The sequence below is a fragment of the Halichoeres trimaculatus genome, unplaced genomic scaffold (genome assembly GCF_033239565.1).
Source record: "Halichoeres trimaculatus isolate MK-OKI-2021-1 unplaced genomic scaffold, fHalTri1.1 fHalTri1_scaffold_15, whole genome shotgun sequence".
Classification (NCBI taxonomy): Eukaryota; Metazoa; Chordata; class Actinopteri; order Labriformes; family Labridae; genus Halichoeres; species Halichoeres trimaculatus.
Window position 1 is genome coordinate 11,898,283 of NW_027437193.1, and position 19,644 is coordinate 11,917,926.

General features: G+C 38.7%; 3 protein-coding genes across 5 annotated transcripts; all 3 read right to left on the reverse strand.

The window, feature by feature from the left end:
- Nucleotides 1–61: 61 nt before the first annotated feature.
- Nucleotides 62–3,013, reverse strand: LOC141804843 (protein THEM6-like). Its single transcript, XM_074689483.1, has 3 exons — nucleotides 2,906–3,013; nucleotides 1,874–2,378; nucleotides 62–1,353 (listed from the first exon to the last, which is right to left on the reverse strand). The coding sequence occupies exons 2-3, from the start codon at nucleotides 2,372–2,374 to the stop codon at nucleotides 1,246–1,248; spliced, it is 609 nt and encodes a 202-aa protein (XP_074545584.1). The 5' UTR covers nucleotides 2,375–2,378; nucleotides 2,906–3,013; the 3' UTR covers nucleotides 62–1,245.
- A 1,105-nt stretch (nucleotides 3,014–4,118) lies between these two features.
- LOC141804556 (protein THEM6-like) lies at nucleotides 4,119–6,489 on the reverse strand. The gene is made up of 3 exons (XM_074689031.1): nucleotides 6,405–6,489; nucleotides 4,764–5,271; nucleotides 4,119–4,668 (listed from the first exon to the last, which is right to left on the reverse strand). Exons 2-3 carry the CDS (start codon nucleotides 5,265–5,267, stop codon nucleotides 4,564–4,566), a joined length of 609 nt encoding a protein of 202 aa, XP_074545132.1. The 5' UTR covers nucleotides 5,268–5,271; nucleotides 6,405–6,489; the 3' UTR covers nucleotides 4,119–4,563.
- A 726-nt stretch (nucleotides 6,490–7,215) lies between these two features.
- On the reverse strand, nucleotides 7,216–19,327 carry LOC141804413 (uncharacterized). Of its 3 annotated transcripts, none has more exons than XM_074688825.1 (25): nucleotides 19,286–19,327; nucleotides 17,504–17,633; nucleotides 16,583–16,750; nucleotides 16,132–16,269; nucleotides 15,574–15,725; nucleotides 14,833–14,936; nucleotides 14,544–14,733; nucleotides 14,162–14,293; nucleotides 13,939–14,082; nucleotides 13,664–13,799; nucleotides 13,372–13,522; nucleotides 12,924–13,066; nucleotides 12,705–12,816; nucleotides 12,556–12,619; nucleotides 12,121–12,324; nucleotides 11,861–12,006; nucleotides 11,629–11,747; nucleotides 11,199–11,320; nucleotides 11,004–11,101; nucleotides 9,182–9,318; nucleotides 8,933–9,057; nucleotides 8,656–8,801; nucleotides 8,393–8,495; nucleotides 8,169–8,305; nucleotides 7,216–7,764 (listed from the first exon to the last, which is right to left on the reverse strand). In XM_074688825.1, exons 2-25 carry the CDS (start codon nucleotides 17,631–17,633, stop codon nucleotides 7,650–7,652), a joined length of 3,216 nt encoding a protein of 1,071 aa, XP_074544926.1. In that variant the 5' UTR covers nucleotides 19,286–19,327; the 3' UTR covers nucleotides 7,216–7,649. The 3 variants fall into 3 exon arrangements, with proteins under 3 accessions (XP_074544926.1, XP_074544925.1, XP_074544927.1); XM_074688824.1 differs by lacking the exon at nucleotides 19,286–19,327 and adding an exon at nucleotides 18,490–18,609; XM_074688826.1 differs by lacking the exons at nucleotides 16,132–16,269; nucleotides 19,286–19,327 and adding an exon at nucleotides 18,490–18,609.
- Between the last annotated feature and the right edge of the window lie 317 nt (nucleotides 19,328–19,644).

Below are 19,644 nucleotides of genomic sequence, written 5' to 3' on the forward strand. Positions count from 1 at the left end.
CATATCCTGCACTGAAGTACCATGCTGCTCACAAGGATGATGAACCACACTGAACTGAGAAAGGCTTTCTAATGCATTTTTAATTAAAACGTCTTTAAATAATAACAGATACAATAAATAACATTTGTTACATTAAACTTTTCAATGACACATAAATAACTTAAGTGGAAAACAAAAGGACATCAGATGTCAGCAAACAAAAATGACTGAACAGGATCATTTCCATACATGCCGTTCAAACACTTAACAGGATAGACATACATGTTTATGAGTTGATTTTTTTTTTCAATCCTCAAACAGAACAATACATTACTTTGGTCATTAACTAAAGCTTGAAAGTATCAAAGGGAAGGTTCTAGATTAAAAAGGCTCTCATTCATTCAGTCATTCCTAGCATTAGCATTTATTGTGCGTTTAAGGTAGCCAGCAACCTCCTAGTAGCAGTTTCCAATCCTGTCTGGATTCAAGGACTTTTTCTAAATGTTATATGTAAGTCTAATCAAGAAGCCTTCCCTTTATATGCAGAATCATCATTTGTCAAAAGAACAATACTGAACTGACAAAAGGATCCCTCAAAATCAATTCATTCCTTTCTGATTGTTGACTGGAATTCAAAGAGCTTCTTTGTGCAAAATGCTGATGGAAAGATCGAAAAGTAGTCAGTACATGTTCATGATATTCATTCAAGTATTGCAACACGCCTACTTTTTTCCTTAGAAAGTTATACTTCTTTGAAATTCTAAGTGGGAGCTACAGCTAATCAAGTAAACAGGCACAAAAATATTCCTCTGTTCATTTTTTTCAGCATGCATTGATGTCTGTGGAGATTAGATTATGGGTACATGCTAATCTGAAGTGGAGTGTTTTGCTAAATGAGAATGAAAGCCAGTCTGTTCACAGTCAAGTGCTGAGTAAGCTGCGTGGATAAAACTAGGTTATTGTGTTGCTTTCTTTAGAAAGAAAACTTTCAGAATGATCCCAGTGTGTCAAGTACGTGCTTTTTAAAACATCGTAATACCTCCAAGTTCAAGTTTTCATATTCAGCTGTCCTAAGTTCAGTACTTCTGTTCACATCATACAAAAATACACAGCAGGTAAGACTGAGATAAATGGAATCTGGTAAGCCAACTAAAAACTCTCTACAATGTTCAACTGTGTGTGTGTGTGTATATCATTCCTATGTGTGCGTGCAATGCAAATGATATGTGGGTCTACTCTCATGATACATGGTGTCATGGAGCGGTTTCACTTGTTCTTCTCTTCCAGGCCGCTCTCAGCTCTCAGGGCTTGGCTGCTGGCTGAGATGTAGTTGATCCAGTGTTTGAGGTCCTCAGGAAACTCAGGGCATTCAATCTGCAAACATAAAACAGGAAGAAAGTTAAAGGTGAAGAAAGCCAAAGACTAAAGGTAAGGATAGCAGTCAAATTTTTTTTTTTTTTTGCAAAAGTTAAATTTTCAACATTGCAAGCCAAACTGAAAAAAATGGTGCTTCTTTTCCATCTCACACCATAGAGAATCGTTTGGATTTTGGTTCTTTTGTAGTGTAAGCTTGGTTTTCTTGAGTTCTGATGGAAAAATGTCTTTCTGTAGAGTTTTGTTGTGATTTCTCAAATAAAAACAAAAAATGTGCCAGTTGTGGCCTTTTAATGTCAAAGATTTGCTGTTGATCTCATTCTTAATCAATAGCATATGGAAAATAATGTGCAGTTTAAGAAATACACTAACTCAGAAAATGGTAAGGCATTCAGCATTCAGATTTTAACACATTTTTTTCTCAGTGGTTGTTCAAAAACAATAGAGATTATTGTCAGCATAATGACTGATTTCAACAACAGTCACACCAGTACTTTCTCCGTTTATGGTAAATACTCACCTTCTTTTTGCAGACATATTCAATGATGGTCTCTGGGCTGCAGCGGACCACATTCTGCCTACAGAGCATGATGGCAGAGACAAAACCATCTCTCTTGGACACAAAGCGCTGCTCCAAGTAAAAAGCCTTGTCATCCCACCCTATTACTTTGGTCCGAATCTCAAAGGCCTCTCGGAAAGCCAGGGAGCGCCGGTATCGTATAGTGGAGGCCCCTACCACCATCTTGGCCCCAAGTTTGCGAGAGGCCATGAAGAGCCCATTCCGCATGTAATGATGAAAGCGTGCAAAGTCACACTCCCTGAGATATCGGGAGTTGTTCATGTGGCCCATGTAGTCCAAATCATGGGGCAGGACCATGCCTTCAATGCTTTGCTCAGCAAGAATGTCCCATATCCGGGGCTGGAACCACGCTTCCACAAAAACCTGGGCCCCACGTAGGAAGTACCACACATCCAGACTGCAGAAGAGCAGGAGGAGGGCACCCAGCACCAGCAGCAGCATCTCTCTAAAATAACAGGTTAAACACAAGTGATAGAAGCCATCCTGATCATTTTAACGTCTTACATACTACAAAAGGGGACATAATTTGAAACATCTAGATCATTATGAACAGATGCCCAAAACAAAAGTAGCTTTCAGTTTGGGATCATACCATGCATTTCTACATTCAGTATGACAAAATGCTCCTGTGACCTCTTCAATGTCAGTGTAGCGTAAGTAAGAAACATGAGTTTCTCGTATTTACACTCGTTGACATATTATAGGACTCAAACATACGGAAAAAGCAGCACACTCTGTGATCATCTTTTCAACCTTGAGAGGAGCGGAAAGCTACATGCTGCTGCATTCAAACGATCGCGGCGCAACTGCTGTGACAGCCAAATCTGTTAGCTTAGCTGCTAGCCACAAGCAGCCAGTGCCTTAGCATAATCGAACCGTGAATACACAGGCAAAGTGGTTATTTACAGAATTATCCTTATCTTACATCAAATTCAAATGGTAACTCATTAAGTCTTCATGTGTAGAACTTACTGTGCGTTCAGAGGATAACGCTACCATGAGATGCGGTGCAACTTAGAAGAGACCGGTAGAATAAATGGGCTGGACTTCCGGGCGTATGACGTAACGAGCAACCGACTCTTCTTCTTCTACAAGGACTAACGACGTAGGGCGGAGCAGGTGGTCTTTAAGCAACACCTCCTGGACAAACCTGAGTTCTTCAGTAGTTCTTATACATTTTTTCTAGTACTACCCACTCAGTCCAAATAACCACAAATTCTGTTTGAAACCTTTTAGATTTTTTGACACCTTCTAAAATAGAAAAAGCACTGGTATTTTTCATAAACAGTCCCAACAGCCTTTTGAGTTTTCAAGTACTTTTATCATATTTTTTCTATAGATGGAAATATGTCACCACATAAGCCCTAAAATTGCACTGAGATGCATTTAAAGGCACTTTAAACTCCAGAAACATTAATGGGTCTGGACCTGTTAAAGTTCTATTTTTAACAGTCTTATCCTATCTTAACCCACCATGAGTGACCTTAGCAGTTGCACTTGATGGCAACAAATGCAGCAAAATAACTTGTAGCTCTATGGCATACTAACTAAGGTTTTACCTTCTAATTTCTTGCTTGTGTTGTATATTGCTTTGGACAAAGGTGTCTGCTTAACAAAAGGTTAGGAGTTATGGAACCGTAGAATTATAGAAGTTACAGTGGTAAGGAAAAACTTCCTTTAACAGGTAGAAACTGTCAGCAGAACCAGAGTTCGGACTGTGTTTGGGTTAAAGAGAGAGTCAGAAATGCAGAGATGCACAGACAGAAAGAGAGGGACCCACACACAGAGTCCGTAGTTCTGTGTGATAATAGTGAAATTGTAACAGCGGTAGTAGCTAGGGTCTGGCAAGTCCACAGCAGCAGGCCATCTACAGCAACAATTCAGAAGAACATACAAGACCAGTTTAGGGACTCCCCAAAAGATCACTGGTTATTATCTTTAATGGGACATTAAGACTGGTAGTTAGACCGACAGATAGCACAGAGAGGGAAACAGAAGCTTAATGTGCCAGTGTAAGCCTATAGCAGCATGACTAAGAGCTGTTACAGATTTAGTCAGTTACTGACAACAATATGTATAGACAGAAACACTGCAACTAGTAGATTTAAGTGTCCTCAGTTATCAGATATGACATTCTTGAAAAATGCAACTATTTTTATTTTATATAAAGATATAGGGAAAATGTTATTTGACGATGATGGGACTTGGTTGAAAGAAAACTTTCCAGAAGCAGTGGATGTTTGCCTTTGATGCAACACTTCTCCTATTCTAGTGATAAAAGGTAATATTATATACTTAGTAATGGAAAAAAAAGCATCACTAGGACTTCAAAACTGACATTTATTGCTTTCTATCACAGGAAGGAGCACTTTCAACAATCACAATACATTCTTCTCCCTGAGGAAGTTAGTGTTTTAGCCTCTTTTTACATTGTGATTTGCAACAATATCCTTCCAGGTAAGTTTTACAGTTTTAAGTAAGTCACAATTTCAGAAGTATAGGCACATGTGCATCTCAGTCAAGTTGATTGCAAACAGGAGACAGAATCTCTCCCACGTACTTCTCAACCCCAGCCTGGTAAACAGGCTTATTTACAAAAGGACGATCTTAACAGCTGCCTGCTTGTTGCCTCACTTGTCCTTATCCAGCCCACTCTCAGCCCTGAGGGCCTGGCTGCTGGCAGAGATGAAATTTACCCAGTGCTGGAGATCCTCTGGAAACTCAGGAACCTCCACCTGCAAGAAGCACATCACAAACTCATTATCCTGAACACTTTTGTAATATACTTTCAACTGTAAAATCTGCACGCCTTTAAACCCCTGTTTCTTACCTTTCTCTTACACAAATGCTGCATGATCTTGTCTGGGCTGCTGCGTATGACACTTTGCTTGCAGTACATGACAGCACACACCAATCCGTCTTTTGTAGACACAAATCTCTGTTCCAGGTAAAAAGCTTTGTCATCCCATGTCACGATGCGACTCCGGAGCTCGTATCCTTCACCTATACACAGGGCCCTGCGGTATCTGATGGTGGTGGCCCCAACAACCATTGAACCTCCAAGTGCTCGCAGGGCCTTGAAGATACCATTCCGAGTGTAGAGAGAGAGGCGACTAAAGTCACACTCCCGAAGGTAGCGAGCATTGTTCATGTGACACATGTCAATGTCTAGGGGGGCGACCCGGCCTGTGAGGGTCTGCTCTGCGGTAATGTCCCATATTGGGGGCTGGAACCAGGCACGTACGATCACAGCGGCTGCTTTCAGGAAGTACCACACATCCAGGCAGCAAAAGAGAGCCAGCAAGATGGCGAGCACCCACAGTACCCACCACATCTTGCTAAAGAACAGACAGGAAAGAAGCAGAGGACAGAGGTTACTTTTATATGTGAAAAATTAAGTTTAGTCATAAAACAAATCTAAGGAATGGATTTAACTGTTTTATTAAAACTATTGATCAAGCAACTGGCTCAAAACTCAACAGACACACCTAAAAACAGTTTATATGTAACAATTGTAAGGCTAGGGTGCTCTTGTCTAAGAGACTTTTAATCTCAATGAAGTTTTCTCGGCTAAAAAGCTTTAAAGAAAAGTAAACCACTGAATTCTGCTATATGCTGTAAAGCATTCAGATAATAAAATAAAATTGAGCTATTTTAAGAAGAATTAGCAGCATCTTGGTCTTAGAAGTAATGTTGACCTGAAGCTTGAAGGTACTTCTTCCTAGATCCTTTAGTTCTTTCAGGAAGAAAGTAAATACATGCACCTGTGAAGTGATTTACAAAAACATGGGTGTGAACAGGTTCTGCAAGAAATGCAGGTTATCTTTCCGCAAAAAGCGCATGTTACAAGTATCTGTGGCGTGGCATGTGCAGAGGTACTGAAAGGGCTGGTTGGGCAAAAGTATTCACTTATAATTAATAGATCGATTAATTATGGGCACAAATCTGAAACTTTTAAACAAACAACCTGCCACCAACCATATATGGTACTATTTAATAATTTAAGTTCAGAGTCAAAAATAGAGAAAAAAACTCATCTAAACCATATTTTGAAAGGGGTTGTTTACAAAAAAAACGGTGTTACGCGTTAACGTTAAGATAATTAAAAAAAACAACCGTGTAACGTTTATCCGGTAAATAAAGATGATCCATGCAAACACATTGTTGTTGACTAAAAAATAATACTGATATGCTTAAACAGCATAATCAATGGCAAAAATTCCATAGGCACAGTTTCTACAACAGCGAAAATGAAATATTTTGTCAAACGTCATGAACAACAATTTAAAACAATAAATCGTTCCGTGATTTGTAACTCAAGCTAACGCAACCATCAACTCTTGCGACTCTGCAGTACAACTACTTGTGGAAATGAAAGTTGGAACCCAGACTAACTTCATGTACAGAGGTGAACAAACCGGAGAGTATATTATCTTAACTCACAATTTGTTCATGAATAACAATCACTCACCTCCTGCTGATCCCTCCTGTTTCCACTTAATTTTGTGGAGACTTCAACCGGACCCATGCACTCCTACCCACTATGAATGAAGCACACACCTTGTAGTCTTAATACTTCCGGATATCGCCTTCAAAATAAGAGCACCGACGGCTGTAAAAACGATAAAACACATCTGGCGCAGGTGTTGTCAACTGCTTTGTGGCACGGTGGCGTTAATTGTGAAATTGATACATGTGACTTTTAATTTTGAAAAATATACAGGAAATTCCCATTCATGTAATTCTTCTTCAGCCGATGAGTTTTATTTTAGAGACTTGATTAAAGTCACTTCCTTCTAGGTTTCAGGTCCATTGATTATATACGTACGGTAAGACAAGAAGGTCAAAACAAAAGGAGTTCTTGCGTGCGAAAAGAGTAGCCGCCAAACGCTCATTTTGCACGTAAAGCTAACACTTTCACGTTCAAGTTTCCTGTGAGATAGCGCAAAATGTTCCCTTCAAACTCTTTTTAGTGTATTCTGCTGAGTGCTATGTCTTCTCAATATTAGTTTAGATACCCCCCCCCCCCCCCCCCCCCCCCCCCCCGTATTTTCAGCAGATTTTTTAGTTGCTTGAAATGTGTTATTTATAGCACTTCATTGAGGACATGTCTCTCACTAATAACTTAAATAATTAAGTGTGTACAAAAGACTTGCTTGTGTAGTAACAACATACAACATATACTAGATTAAAGTGGTATATACATTTTTAAAGAACTTGGATGATTCTTGTAAAACAAAACGTTGACATCATTCACTTTTACAAACTCTTTATTTCTCTGCCAACAATGGATCAAATTTAACAAACTAGAACCTTGGTTTATTGTACAATTACAAAACGGAAAACACATTTCCTAATAAAGACACTGTGAAAAATTGCATAGAATAGTAATTGAGGAAATTTGATAGCTCAGAAAATCCCTGAGCTGTGGGAACGTTTCAATACACCCTCAAAAGATACGTAATTACAAAGTGTTCTGGATTCTGAGCACCTTTATATTTCTTAAAGTTTAACAACAACATTAAGTCAATTCTTGGCTTCAGTATTAACGTCTGGCAGTTCAAAATCCTGTATAATGATAATCTAAGAATTCAAAGATGAACAAAAATGTGCAAAGGTACAATTTAGGAAAGATTACAAAAACTTTGCCAGAAAACGGTTGTGTATGAAACTACTGAACTGGATCCAACCCTTAAAACTTGAAAGACTCTGAGGTTTACTTAATTTGTCGGGAACGATACTCCATCACCATTTTCTTCATGTTTTGGGCTGGCTTGATGTCGCTCATCTGAAGCTCATTTCCTGGTCCAGCCAGCGGCTCATACTGGTGTCTGAAAGAGAGGTCAGTTCAAATAATGATAATGACTTTTTGTAGCCAACTCTGGTTTGACCCATTAGTTCTGAAGCAGCTGTATTAAAACTGTTTTAACTGCACAAATATATAGGCCACAGACTGAGTGAGCAGCCTGACCAGCCAGACACTCCACAGATTCTTCCTGATTCCCTGAACATTGTTGACAGAAGTACAGTAACACACTGGGTACTTGTAAAAATAGTAAATTATACACTTTATACATTCTATTGCATCTGTGAGTGAAACACACTAATGCAGGGAGCAGCCATTCCTCTAATTCCAATGAAAATTCTCGTTTCAAAGAGTAGTGCAGGACAGATATTACCAACTTTGAGACACTTTTATTAGTTACTTATGGTACAATACTGTTTACAAACTTACTGTTTCAGATGCTCCTCAATGGCCCTGCGTTCGTACACAGTGCCGTACACTGTTATCACAGGATCGACAAACATCTTCTTGGTGATTGGACAGATCAGATGTTGGGGTATGAACTGTGTCACAGGATCTACCATTTTCTTTGAATGAAAATAAAAAACGTAATGTGTCACACATCGAAAAGACAATTTCCATCCGTGCATTACTTTGTATAAAGGCCAATTTACTTTTTCCATGTCATCCATCGAGTTCCCAGCAGTTTCCTCTGTACGCTTCTTGGCCTCTTGTTCGTATATCTCACGGCTTGTCATGAATTCCTCAGCCAAAATGCTTCCCAAGAAAAAAGTATAGGTAAGTGATACTGCATTGTCAAACATAAAGAGTTTAGGAATGTCCTGACAATATAATCATATACCTTTCGCTCTGGTAAAAACTGATGGTAGTCCACCTCTTACCCCACAGTGTGACTTTGGAGTGGGAATTATCTCACCTGTCCAGAGGATCATCAGGCTCAGGGACGATGAGCAGTCCGTACACAGCTTCAAGGATCTCTCTCATGGTGATGTGAGCATTGTAGTTGCGGTCAAAAATGTTGTGGCAAATGCGTCCCACGCTGTTGACGTTGCAGTGGTAGAGCTGTACCCAGGTTAAGAAAAAAACTCCATCCTAGACATCTTGTTCTTGTACCAGTGTGTACAAACACACTAGATAAAATAATTTATACAGAATCATATCATATTTTAGATGATTATATTTCAGAGGGATACAGGTGTGACAAAGCGGACAAGTGGAGGCTTCACTGGGTAGTCAGGACCAAACTGGCAGTACAGCTCAAACACTCCGTTCTCATACGGTGTGTCAGGAGGGCCTTGCAGGAGAATCTTCCAGAAAGCTGAGAGAGTCAGAACAAAGCTGGTTTGTACTCAGAACTTTGGGGCAATGCTAATGATGAAAGAAAGACAAAATTATACCTAATCAGATCCTGAAAAGACAGAAATGCAACACATGCCACTCACTGAAGTCTGACTCTGAGGGAAAGACTTTGATGAAGGGATGTGGATCACAGTGCAGACTCTTCAGCTCCTCCAGTATACGTTTATCCTTCTCCATGACCCATCCCTTCTTTGACTCCTTAATCTTCTTCTTCAGAGCACTGTGAAAGGGATGATTTGTTTACCGATTATCAAAAGACAATGAAAGTGAAAAAGCAGTTAACGTGAAGGTCTTTTTCATGTTGCACTTATGCCTATATAAAGAGTATATCGATTGATTCGAATTTTTCCTTGTGGACGATTTTAAAAAATCAAAAAATCCGATTTTTTTCTCTCCGCTATTGCACACCTTTTATACCCCGGCAAGCGCTGACTCTGCGTGTGTGCAGCATGATTTAACAGTTCACTAACAAAACAACAGAAACCTAACTGTCATAAAAATGTTCATGTGCGTCTTTGACACCCAGCACCTTGATAGACACGTGTTCCTTATAGTCCGTATCAACAGCCAAGAGGTTGATATAAACTAGACCTCTCGTCAGTGAACGTTCAAATCCCTTTCCTCCAATACTCTGTTTCCTATTTGTCACTTTCTGGGAGTTTGTTTAGATCTTTGACTGAAACATTTACAAAGCCGGGACCCTTTTAGGTTCACCTGCAGATTATTGACGATGTGACCGACGCGCGTAAAACCTGCTGCTCTTCGAAGTTTAATACTCTGATCATTTTGAGATTTAGACAGTAAAGAAATATACATTAGTTTTTCTCAGAACACCCTCACTGTACCAAAGAAAATCCCCTCTAATGGTAATTTGGATGGATCATGATTTGTAAAAGTAGTGCGGAGTGGGATGGTACAGACATGAGTGAGAAGTTGTTAAACTTTTACCTGAGGAAAGCTGAGTCCTGTCTTTCCCTGTAACTCCCTCTGTTCCACCAACTAAATCCTCCATTCAGCATAAATCCATTCGCTGACTAACAGAGCAATATAACGCACCTGCATCATGGTGCGCTCTGTCAAGCAGGGGCGGACCAGACTTTTTAGACTGGAGTGTCCAGACCAGGGCACTGGCTTATGCAGGGAGGCATGAATTTTATGAGTCCACACTTGAATAAATAGCATTTATTTTTACTTATTTGTTTGTATCAAAATTAAAGGACAAATAGGCTACAGCCTTAAAAAAATAAAACTAGACAGAAACAAAGTGGGTTTTTTTTAATCATTTAAAAGTAGAATATATCTGAATAGTGCTGTAGTGCACTGAAACAGTACTGTACACGTTTTTCCTTGCAGTATTTTTAAATTCAAAATTTACAAAATGGTGCAGCTTTCACTGTAAATGTAAATAAGTCTGCCTCCGTTAAAACTACAAAGTGAGGTTACTGAAACAGAAGAAAAGCTGAAAATTCAATTCCAAGAGTCAAATAGAGGTTACTTTTATTAAGTTTTTGACAAAATAAAAAAAAAAACTGGTTTTGAGTTATATCTGTCATTTGTACTTATTGTTTTCTTTAAAAGGAAAAAAAAATGTCAAAAAATCGAAAATCATTTTTTTTGTGAAAAAATCGGATATTTTATTTTTAGGCCATATCGCTCAGCCCTAGTTGCACTATTACAATATTAACTGTCCTACAGGCTTTGATTTGCTAAACCAAATACCTTAAAACAAGTTGTTTCTCCATTCATACTTCAATCACTTGACTTTATTGAAAAATTACAAAGTGCAACAGAAAAGAAAACACATCTTGGCAAAGAGGCTGCGAGCTATTAGCATACTCTGCTGAGTAGCTGGATGCACAAACATTAAGTTTATCAGCACATGGAGCTGGTTCTTGAATCACTCACCTCTCTGTCACTGTCACTTTGCTGTTTATCTGGCTTGGCATTAATGTCTCTGGACATTCATCGTACTGATGAGTCCTGAAGATGCTTAACAAAGTCCTCTACAGGGTAAAAAATGGACAGGCACAGAAAGAGTCTTTATTAATATTTTCACAACTGAGTGACAATATGCAGAACAATGATGAACAATAAACTAACCTTAGTGACAGAGGATGGGTCAAGTTTTTCCTTCAGTTTCCTCTGCTCCAGGGACAGAACGGTCTCCATCTCAAAGAGCTTCAGACCCTCTTTGGTTGTCTGTGGTTTAAAACAGCAGCCACCTGGAAGCCAAGTGGGTTTGTGGCAGAGAGATAAATGATCTAAGAACTTGTGTTGGGAAAACAATATTTGTGTTGAGCATTCAGGCTGAGCTCACTGTAAGAAGTTAATCATCTTAAAGAGTTGCATTAAAGTCCTTGTTCCCTGCCATACAGAATGAAACTTAGGACTATTCAAAATATTAAGTATTAAAAGCTAAAAAAAAAAAAGGAGATAACCTGAATATGCCCTGTGGTGTGTTTGCAGGCATCCTTTAATCCTCCCAGGACTTCACAGTGTGAATGTATCTCTCTTTTCAAAGAAGTCATACCTGTTGCGTTGCTGATTCCATGCAGCATGTTGTTCTCCACATCTCCAAGAAGGATTGAATCCACAACAATCCCTGATTTCAGCAGTTTGGCAGTAACAGCTTCTGGCTCTATGGAGGAGCTACGGGAAGTATTGAAGTCATATTTGCTTTCTTGAAAACATTATGAAGTCATTGTTTTTCATGATTTGAGTCCTTTTCTACCTCAGCTAATAGAACAGAAGAAAAAATTTACCCAGAATCATTTCCATCGGTGAGACATATGATGTGAAGTCTACAGTCGGGAAACCTTGTCTTCACCTTTTCAAGCTCAGATGCTCCACGTCGCAGGGCATCATACAACAGAGTGCAACCACTGGCCTCTATGTTCCGAATGTGTTCCTGTACAGAGAAACCAACAAATGAACAAATTCACTTTCATTTCTCTTTAGGTTCAGTAATAAAAAAGGATACATGATTAATTAAAACGAAAGGTAGAGATTTCAAACTATTTACCTTGAACTTTTCCAGATTTTCGGTGAATGTGTGGAGAGTCTTCACCATTGAATCAAACTTGACGAGGCTGATGACGTGATGGAAATCATAAGCCATGGTTCTTGATGCAAAGTTGTCAAAGAGCTCTTTGACAGCATTGATCTTCTTTATTTCAGCACTTTGGTAGCACTCTTCCTCCATGGAGGAACTTGTGTCAATCAGGACCTGATGAGAGTATCACATCTCATTTTTTATCGGATACTTCTTGAAGACAATCTTAAATTACTGCTTATTGCTTCAGCTAATATTGTCCTTACTTGGTCAGCTCTTTATCAATGCATTGCATCAATAATGAAACAGTGGATCTTTGAAGACCGTTTGGTAATTACTAAGATAAAAACATGTCATGTTATACTTTTTTTAAAAAAATCAAGGCAGAGTAGGACTAATTGTTACCAATACAGCCTCCTTCGGGGTCCTGGTTGTGACAAATGTTCTGTCATCCCTGTGATCACCAGTCCTGTGTTAAATGTCAAATCTGTGAGCCATTAGGGAGCTTCTTTGAGGAACATGTGGAGGGTGTGAGACACTTAGAGTCACTTTACCTGGCTGCCAACACATTGATGTCCATTTTTATGTTTTTGCCAGTCAGACAGTCGTGCACACTGATCATATCAGCAGACCCTTTTTCTTTCATGAGACACACCCCGAGATTGTCTAAGGGGAAAAAAATAACAGAATTACCAACAAACTAAATGCAAAAGTGCTACTACTCTTTTAAAAGGTTCACACACTTAGGAGGACAGAGTGACTTTAATGAGTACCTTCACTTAGTAGAACAAGACGGCGCTCACACATCCCGAGAGACTTCAACTGTAGAGGAGGAGTCACATTGAGCCACTGATTGGAGGGTAATTTTAATTCTTCAACCATGCTTCCAAAGGTCTTCTCCATGTTTATCTGAAAGCTGTTATTAAATTGTTACACATAAGTCTGAATCAAAGTTCAAGTCTGAGCTCAAAGAAAACAAGTCTAAAACAAACAGAATAAACACTCATTCCTTTGGTTTTCATTCATTTTACTTGCTGGTGGAACAAAAAAGCATTTTTAAACTGTACAAAAACTAAATCAGTCTGCTGTTGATCGTTGAAAGCGGCTGGTTGAGCTGTCTATAAATTGTTAACCTATCAGGACATAGATGAAGAAAATATAAAGAATCTGAGATATAACACGTCAACCAAACAGGATTGGAAAAAATATCACGGTACAAACTTCTGTCCAGTCATCTTGTCCTGGCCAATCCAAAGAGCATATGTCCTCATGAATGGAGGCAAACTGAGCAAGATTTTTTCAATGTCGTTTGCTCTCTGTAACGATGTTTCAAGCAAAACCCCCTCAGTGCAGTTTGGAATCCTTTCTCCATCTGAAGAGGGAGATGAACAGTAAAAAAGAGAACACAGCTCTGAGAGGAGATATTTATTTTTCTGTGTAACAAGACAACATCGACAGCTTAATTTTAACTCTTCTCAGCAAAGTTTTATGAATTGATAAGGTTTTGTTTTACCCTTGATTTTCTGGATCACGTCTCCTCGTTCAAAGACCCCTGGTACTCCAGGTACTTTGACTGGTTCACAGAAACGTTTCCCGCTCTCAGAATAGAGAGTGATGGGAGCGTAGTTCTCATGGTCTGATGTCAGTTTCTGTCATAATAAAGTAAGTATAAAAAGTCATGAACTGGTGGAAAATCATGAAAACTACATTAAAACCTACAAAAAATGTTGAGCTGGTTGACCATAACCATTCACAAGCTCACAGAAATCAACCATTGTAGCACTTTACCTGTGCTTCTGATTTGAGATGTGCCCAGCAGTACAAGGAATTCTCAAAGATTTCCAGGTCCTCGATCAGTTTCTCCCCTTGCTGTGCTCCACGTTGTGGTAAAAGCTCTCTGAAGAGCATGTACAGGCCTTCAAAAACTGCAATCTAAAACACAAAGAAGCAGACACAGGTAATGGTAGACTGCCTTTGAAAAGTTAAGATTATACAACCTTGTATCGTTTACCTTCTGATTCCTGGTTAAGGTTTCATTCCTGCAGAGTAACTGATGCAAGCTTTGAGCGAGAGGGTTACAGCCTGTCAGCTTGCGTATGTAGGAAATCAGTTTTCTCAGTTGCTCTCTAGTGCAGTGATGTTCCTGAAAGATAGACAATTTGTCAGTCCGTGATAAAACCCTTCTTCTTCACGGTGTGGTGAAGATAATGATTACGGCTAATGTATTACAAGATCTGTCAACCTTTTAAACCTGATAAGAGACTTTTGGAGACAGCAGGAATAGTCTAGATGACACGTGATCATCATCTCAGCTTATCATGGTAACAAGCCACAATAACAATACACAAGTCTGGACTCCAACGATTGTCCTGACCCAGAAAATCAAAACTTACAAGAATGTGAAGTGAAGACAGGAACACACTGATTCCTTTCTGAGTTTGTTGTACCGAGGGAACAACATCATTGATGAAGAATGTCTCATCGCGTGGAGTCTCATCAGAAAAGGTGGACAAAGAGAAGAAAACCGTCACCCTCTCAGAGATTCCACAGCTCTGCAGGGTGTCACCGCCACTGTGTTTACCCCTACAAAAAAACAAAGAAAAGGAAGAAAAGTGAGCATGGGGGAAGAAATGTAACTGTGAGCATTAGCATCATGTCCTGGAGTGGTTCAGTCTGAATTACTTGTAAAAAAGGACATGTGCTGGGATTCCACTCTCATTGGCCAGCTTGAGTCGCAGGCTGGTGATGGTGTCACTAGCAAAGCTCACCGGCACCTCGAAATCTCCCTTTAAGGCACAAGACACAGCAGATGGTGAATGAATGATTAGAATTTTTTTAATGTTGGATTTTGAGGATGGAAAAATAATCAGATGCAACCCTAAACAATATTTAGGAAGTACATGTCGTACTTTATCTATTTGAATAGCAGTACATTCATTAGTACATTCACCAGGTATTGCTATTGAACAGATACCAGCCTTTTTTCAAGCATCAGTACTCGTGAAGGCTGCCGATACCAGCAGTTGATACTCAAGGCAAATACATGCTACGGTTAAACACAACAGCAAATATGCATCAGGTGACTACATGAATGAACCAGGGAGCGATAACAGTCAAAGTGTTTTATTTTGCACTCTAGTTTATAAAAAAAAATGCTTGAAATTTGACAGCTGTTAGTTTTATTTGGCACTTTTGATATAGTTTTTTAATATTAATATTAAAAAAAACTTGTAAACTCAGAGTTTTTCTGTGTTTTATTTTGGACTTAATGGCAGAGTGACTGTGCGGTCTTTGATGTGTCGCTGTAGATTTAAATTTTATGCATCAAAAGTACTGGATGTACTGGTATCGGTCTGAAAAAAGGTGGTATCAAACATCCCTAATATTAATAAATCATGCTTTAATGTCTTATTTCTAATGCACCTTGAGCATTATGTGGCATCGAACCACATCGTCTCCACTGGCTTCACCGACATCTCTCTGGTGGACCTGTGGAGCTTGTCTCAGGTTTTCCTTTGGTGTGAATATAGCGTAGATAACAGCTCCATTTTCAATGTGTCGGTCTTTCAGAGACCCTGTAATAGAAAATGACATTCAAGGTAAGTGTGTTGAACTCGTTTGCAGATGGATTTGATACAGAATGAACAATGTGCCTTCATTTCGGATACTGGCTTTCCAATTAGTCACTAGGGGGAGCTCTACAAATTATGGCTTCACATGTGTTAGTAGTTCAGCTGTCATTTTAATAAAGTCATCTTTATTAAGTCTACATCCACTGGATACATATCAATATAACAATGAGTTTAGCTGATGAATACAGGTCCCATAATCCTCCACTTTCAGCTAAATGTTTAGTGAACAAACTCCTGAAGAAAAGCTCAGGCTCCTGAGTAAAATAATACTTCAGTTTGTTCAGTAGGTGTTTTTTAAGTCACTAACTTTAAACACTTCACTGTATGAAGTGTTTGAAAGTCTGCTCACAAGTATTGAAGAAGGGGTCGTCTGTCAGTGGCATCCCATTGATTGTGTAGAGACAGACTCCTCTGGTGTTGCCGACACTTTCAAGATGACCAATTCTTAACATCAGATCCTCCATAGTGTTTTGCACTTGATCCATATCTAAGGATTAAGAAAAGCAATCTCTTTAGTTAAGGAATGTGTACTTTGAGGCAACCAAACAATTGAATGCCTATGCTAGTCTGCACCAGAATTACCATTTGGTTAATTCGTAAAAGAAAGATATTTTTATCTTTGCAGGCCTGAAATGCCAGTTATATGCTGTATCTAAGGTGTGATGCAGCACCCCGTCAGTAGATGTGTTTGTAGCTCTGGCTCTAATACCCAGGTGAAAACAAGCAAAGAGTTAAAGATTGCACTTTGATGCCCTCACTTCTAATTGATAAAGACAGTGGGAAAGATGTGTTTGTCATACCTTTGATTGTTTTCAGCTGAGGGCATTTAGGATACGTGTACTTTATGGAGAACAGCTCAAGTGATTTCTGCACAGGGGCCACACTTTGAACTTGGCGCTCCGGTGCTCTGAGTCTTTGAATGAAGTTCTTCATGGCTGAGAAACGGTTCTTCTCCACATGGCTTAAACCTGTAAGATAGGGGCCAGAAAGGAAAATATCATGAATGAAGTAGCATATCCTTAATATGCATAGTGTAGTAAACTTAAAAGGGCTGTGAGGAGTTTGAAAGTTATCTTGAAAAGGGCTCCCTTCTAGATAAATGCCTGATTGTAATCCGTACTTTAAAATGAGAAAATCAGCTACAATATTGCTGGTTACAGGTTATTCTAAATTGGTCCTTCTTAGCTTCCAGGTCGGACCGACCAGGACCAGATTGATTCTAGGTCTCTACAACAACACCAGGCCAGCTGACAAAGTTTAGTTGTGAGAAGAGATAAAACGCAGATACCAATGCTTTTCTCTGCTTAAAAATGATTTTTGTGGTTAATTTTGTAGTGATGGTCAACACTGAAGCCTAACTGTCAGACAGAAAAAGACAGAAGAGCAGAAGAAAGCATGCAGCTCGAGCTAAAGGCTAACAAAGGGGCTAAAGTGTTTGTGATAATGTCCATTCCAGCCCACATGCAGCAGTTATTCTGCAGCTGCCTGTTCAAACTTGAGATTAGTGTGTAGAACTGATGAATGCAGAAACACATAGAGTTTAAAATACACTATACAATTTTCATGGTACCATTGTCAATTGAAATTTGTACAAAAAAAGTTCACTCTTTCATGAACTTCACAAGTCATAATTATCTGCTTACTCATATGAATTAACATTATGTGTTGATGTTGAAAATAATTGAGTACACACCTTAGCTATAAACTGAAGTTGACCTTACCCATGTTGTTTAGATCTTCATCCGTTACGCTGTCAAGGAAATCTCTTTCATCCTTTATACCCAACTGGAAAAACTGGTTGTAGTAAGTTTCCAGTCTGAACTGCTCAAGCATGTTAAATATTGCACCCATCTGAATGAAGACATAAATAAAAACATAGTAACCGAAAGAGGAAGAGACAAAACTACAGAGTACATGCTGGTGACATCATTGTCAGGATACTGTGTGAATTTGATGTAGTTATTAAGGGGTAAATAAGTCTTCACTTAAAGAAAAAATACCACCTGAGAACATTTATTTTGGTATTTATTTGTTCAAAATCTCTGACTCAATTTTTCTGTTGTTAATGTTTTTACACAATTTTTCCTTGAGGTAAATAGTACTTAACTAAACCAACCCAGACATCAGACACTAATATGAATAACATGATGGTACTTTTCAGAGACCAGCATTAAGCAGTCAAACCAGTTTTCGACTGCAGAATAACAGCGCGGGCTCTACAGTGACTAGTTTCTGTATTGCTTGTGTAAATTTGTGATTTTTTGTTGAAACATGAAAACCATTTCTCTAATCCTGACATTTTTATGCCAACCTTTCAGTGCCATTTCGTGTAATCTGTCACATAACTTAAAATATTTGGTATGCGAGAATGCTAACAGTAAGCTAGCACTGTCGAATTAGCACTGGTGTTGAATGGGCTGATGTTCGTACCATCGTTAAAAATCAGTCACAAACAGAAATAAAATTAACAAATTGTGTTTTTACCAGTTGGTGTTGTGAAATACGGAATCAAGAGCTAACCGTGAACATAACGAACTATTTCTAAAAACCTGTTAAAACCATATTTTATGTCAGGCCATAAAATCCTCTATTTGCACCTGAGCTAGCTTTGACCGAGCACCACACTGGTTAGCTAATCAATTAGCTAACCAGTGTGGTGCTCGGTCAATCAAACATAAAAAACTTTTGTCATAAACGTTTCACATACCTTGCTTATGGTTGAGGTGACACACGACCACATTAAGTGACTCTGAGACTCACTGGTGGCTTGAAACTAATAAACAAGACTTTGGCCTTTTACCTGAGTTCTAAAGCAACTGACGTCAAACATTAGTGGGATGAGCTTGATTTGCACACCAGCAAATAGTTATCGGCCAACGGTTCACGTTCAACGATTCCCCGCTCAATTTCCAGAAATAAGTATAATAATAATAGTAATAATAATAATAATAATAATAATAATAATAATAATAATAATAATAATAATAATAATAAAAGACAAATTGAGGATGATTAACATGATAACATTTGCCCTCAAATCTATAACAAAAAGAACATTTGTGATTGTGATCAAGCCTGAATAGCCCAGTCAACGTAAAATGGCATATTTTGATTATACAGGATACATAACGCAATCCTCAAACAGAAGAAGACTGACAGCCTAAAATCTTTTTTTCAACTTTTTCAACTCTAATCTGTAGACTAACTTCTCATGGACTTGGAGTTTGACCCAGCGAATAATAGGCTCACTTGGATGCCATACGAAACAAATTACATTATAACAATAGGGTCAGCCCTATGTTCCCACATTTCTAGGGTATTTCCAAAATTAGATCTTAATAGAGCTTATTGTTTTCATTACCTTAAAGTCAGACAAACAAAACCAGATTTTGGAAAAATAAAAAATAAATCTTAAAAACTGTGGGAACATAGGGGGGTGGGAAGCCACGCTCCCATAACAAAATTCTTTGCTCAAAGGTATAAAATCAGATATATAATCTTACCTTGAAATGTCCTGTCGATCCTGTAAAACTCTGTCCACTCCACGTTTAAGTATCACTTTCGTTTTTCCAAGTGGGTATGACAAAAACGAAACTAGACTCAGCTGTGGTTTAGAAAATGCTGACAAGGTTATCTGTCTGTTCACGAGCCTGGCAACATCAACATCATCCTCTTAAAAAACGACATACTCAGTGCCAAGGAACTACCTCTCTATCCATTTGTTTGATATAACTAACACTTGCTTTGTCCTAAAAACCCGTGTATACCTGTTAATTATGGGCGAGGGAGGAGTCTATAAATAATATGCAAATCCTTAATAGAGCACTTACATAACAACATGTGATATGTCATCTATGCATGA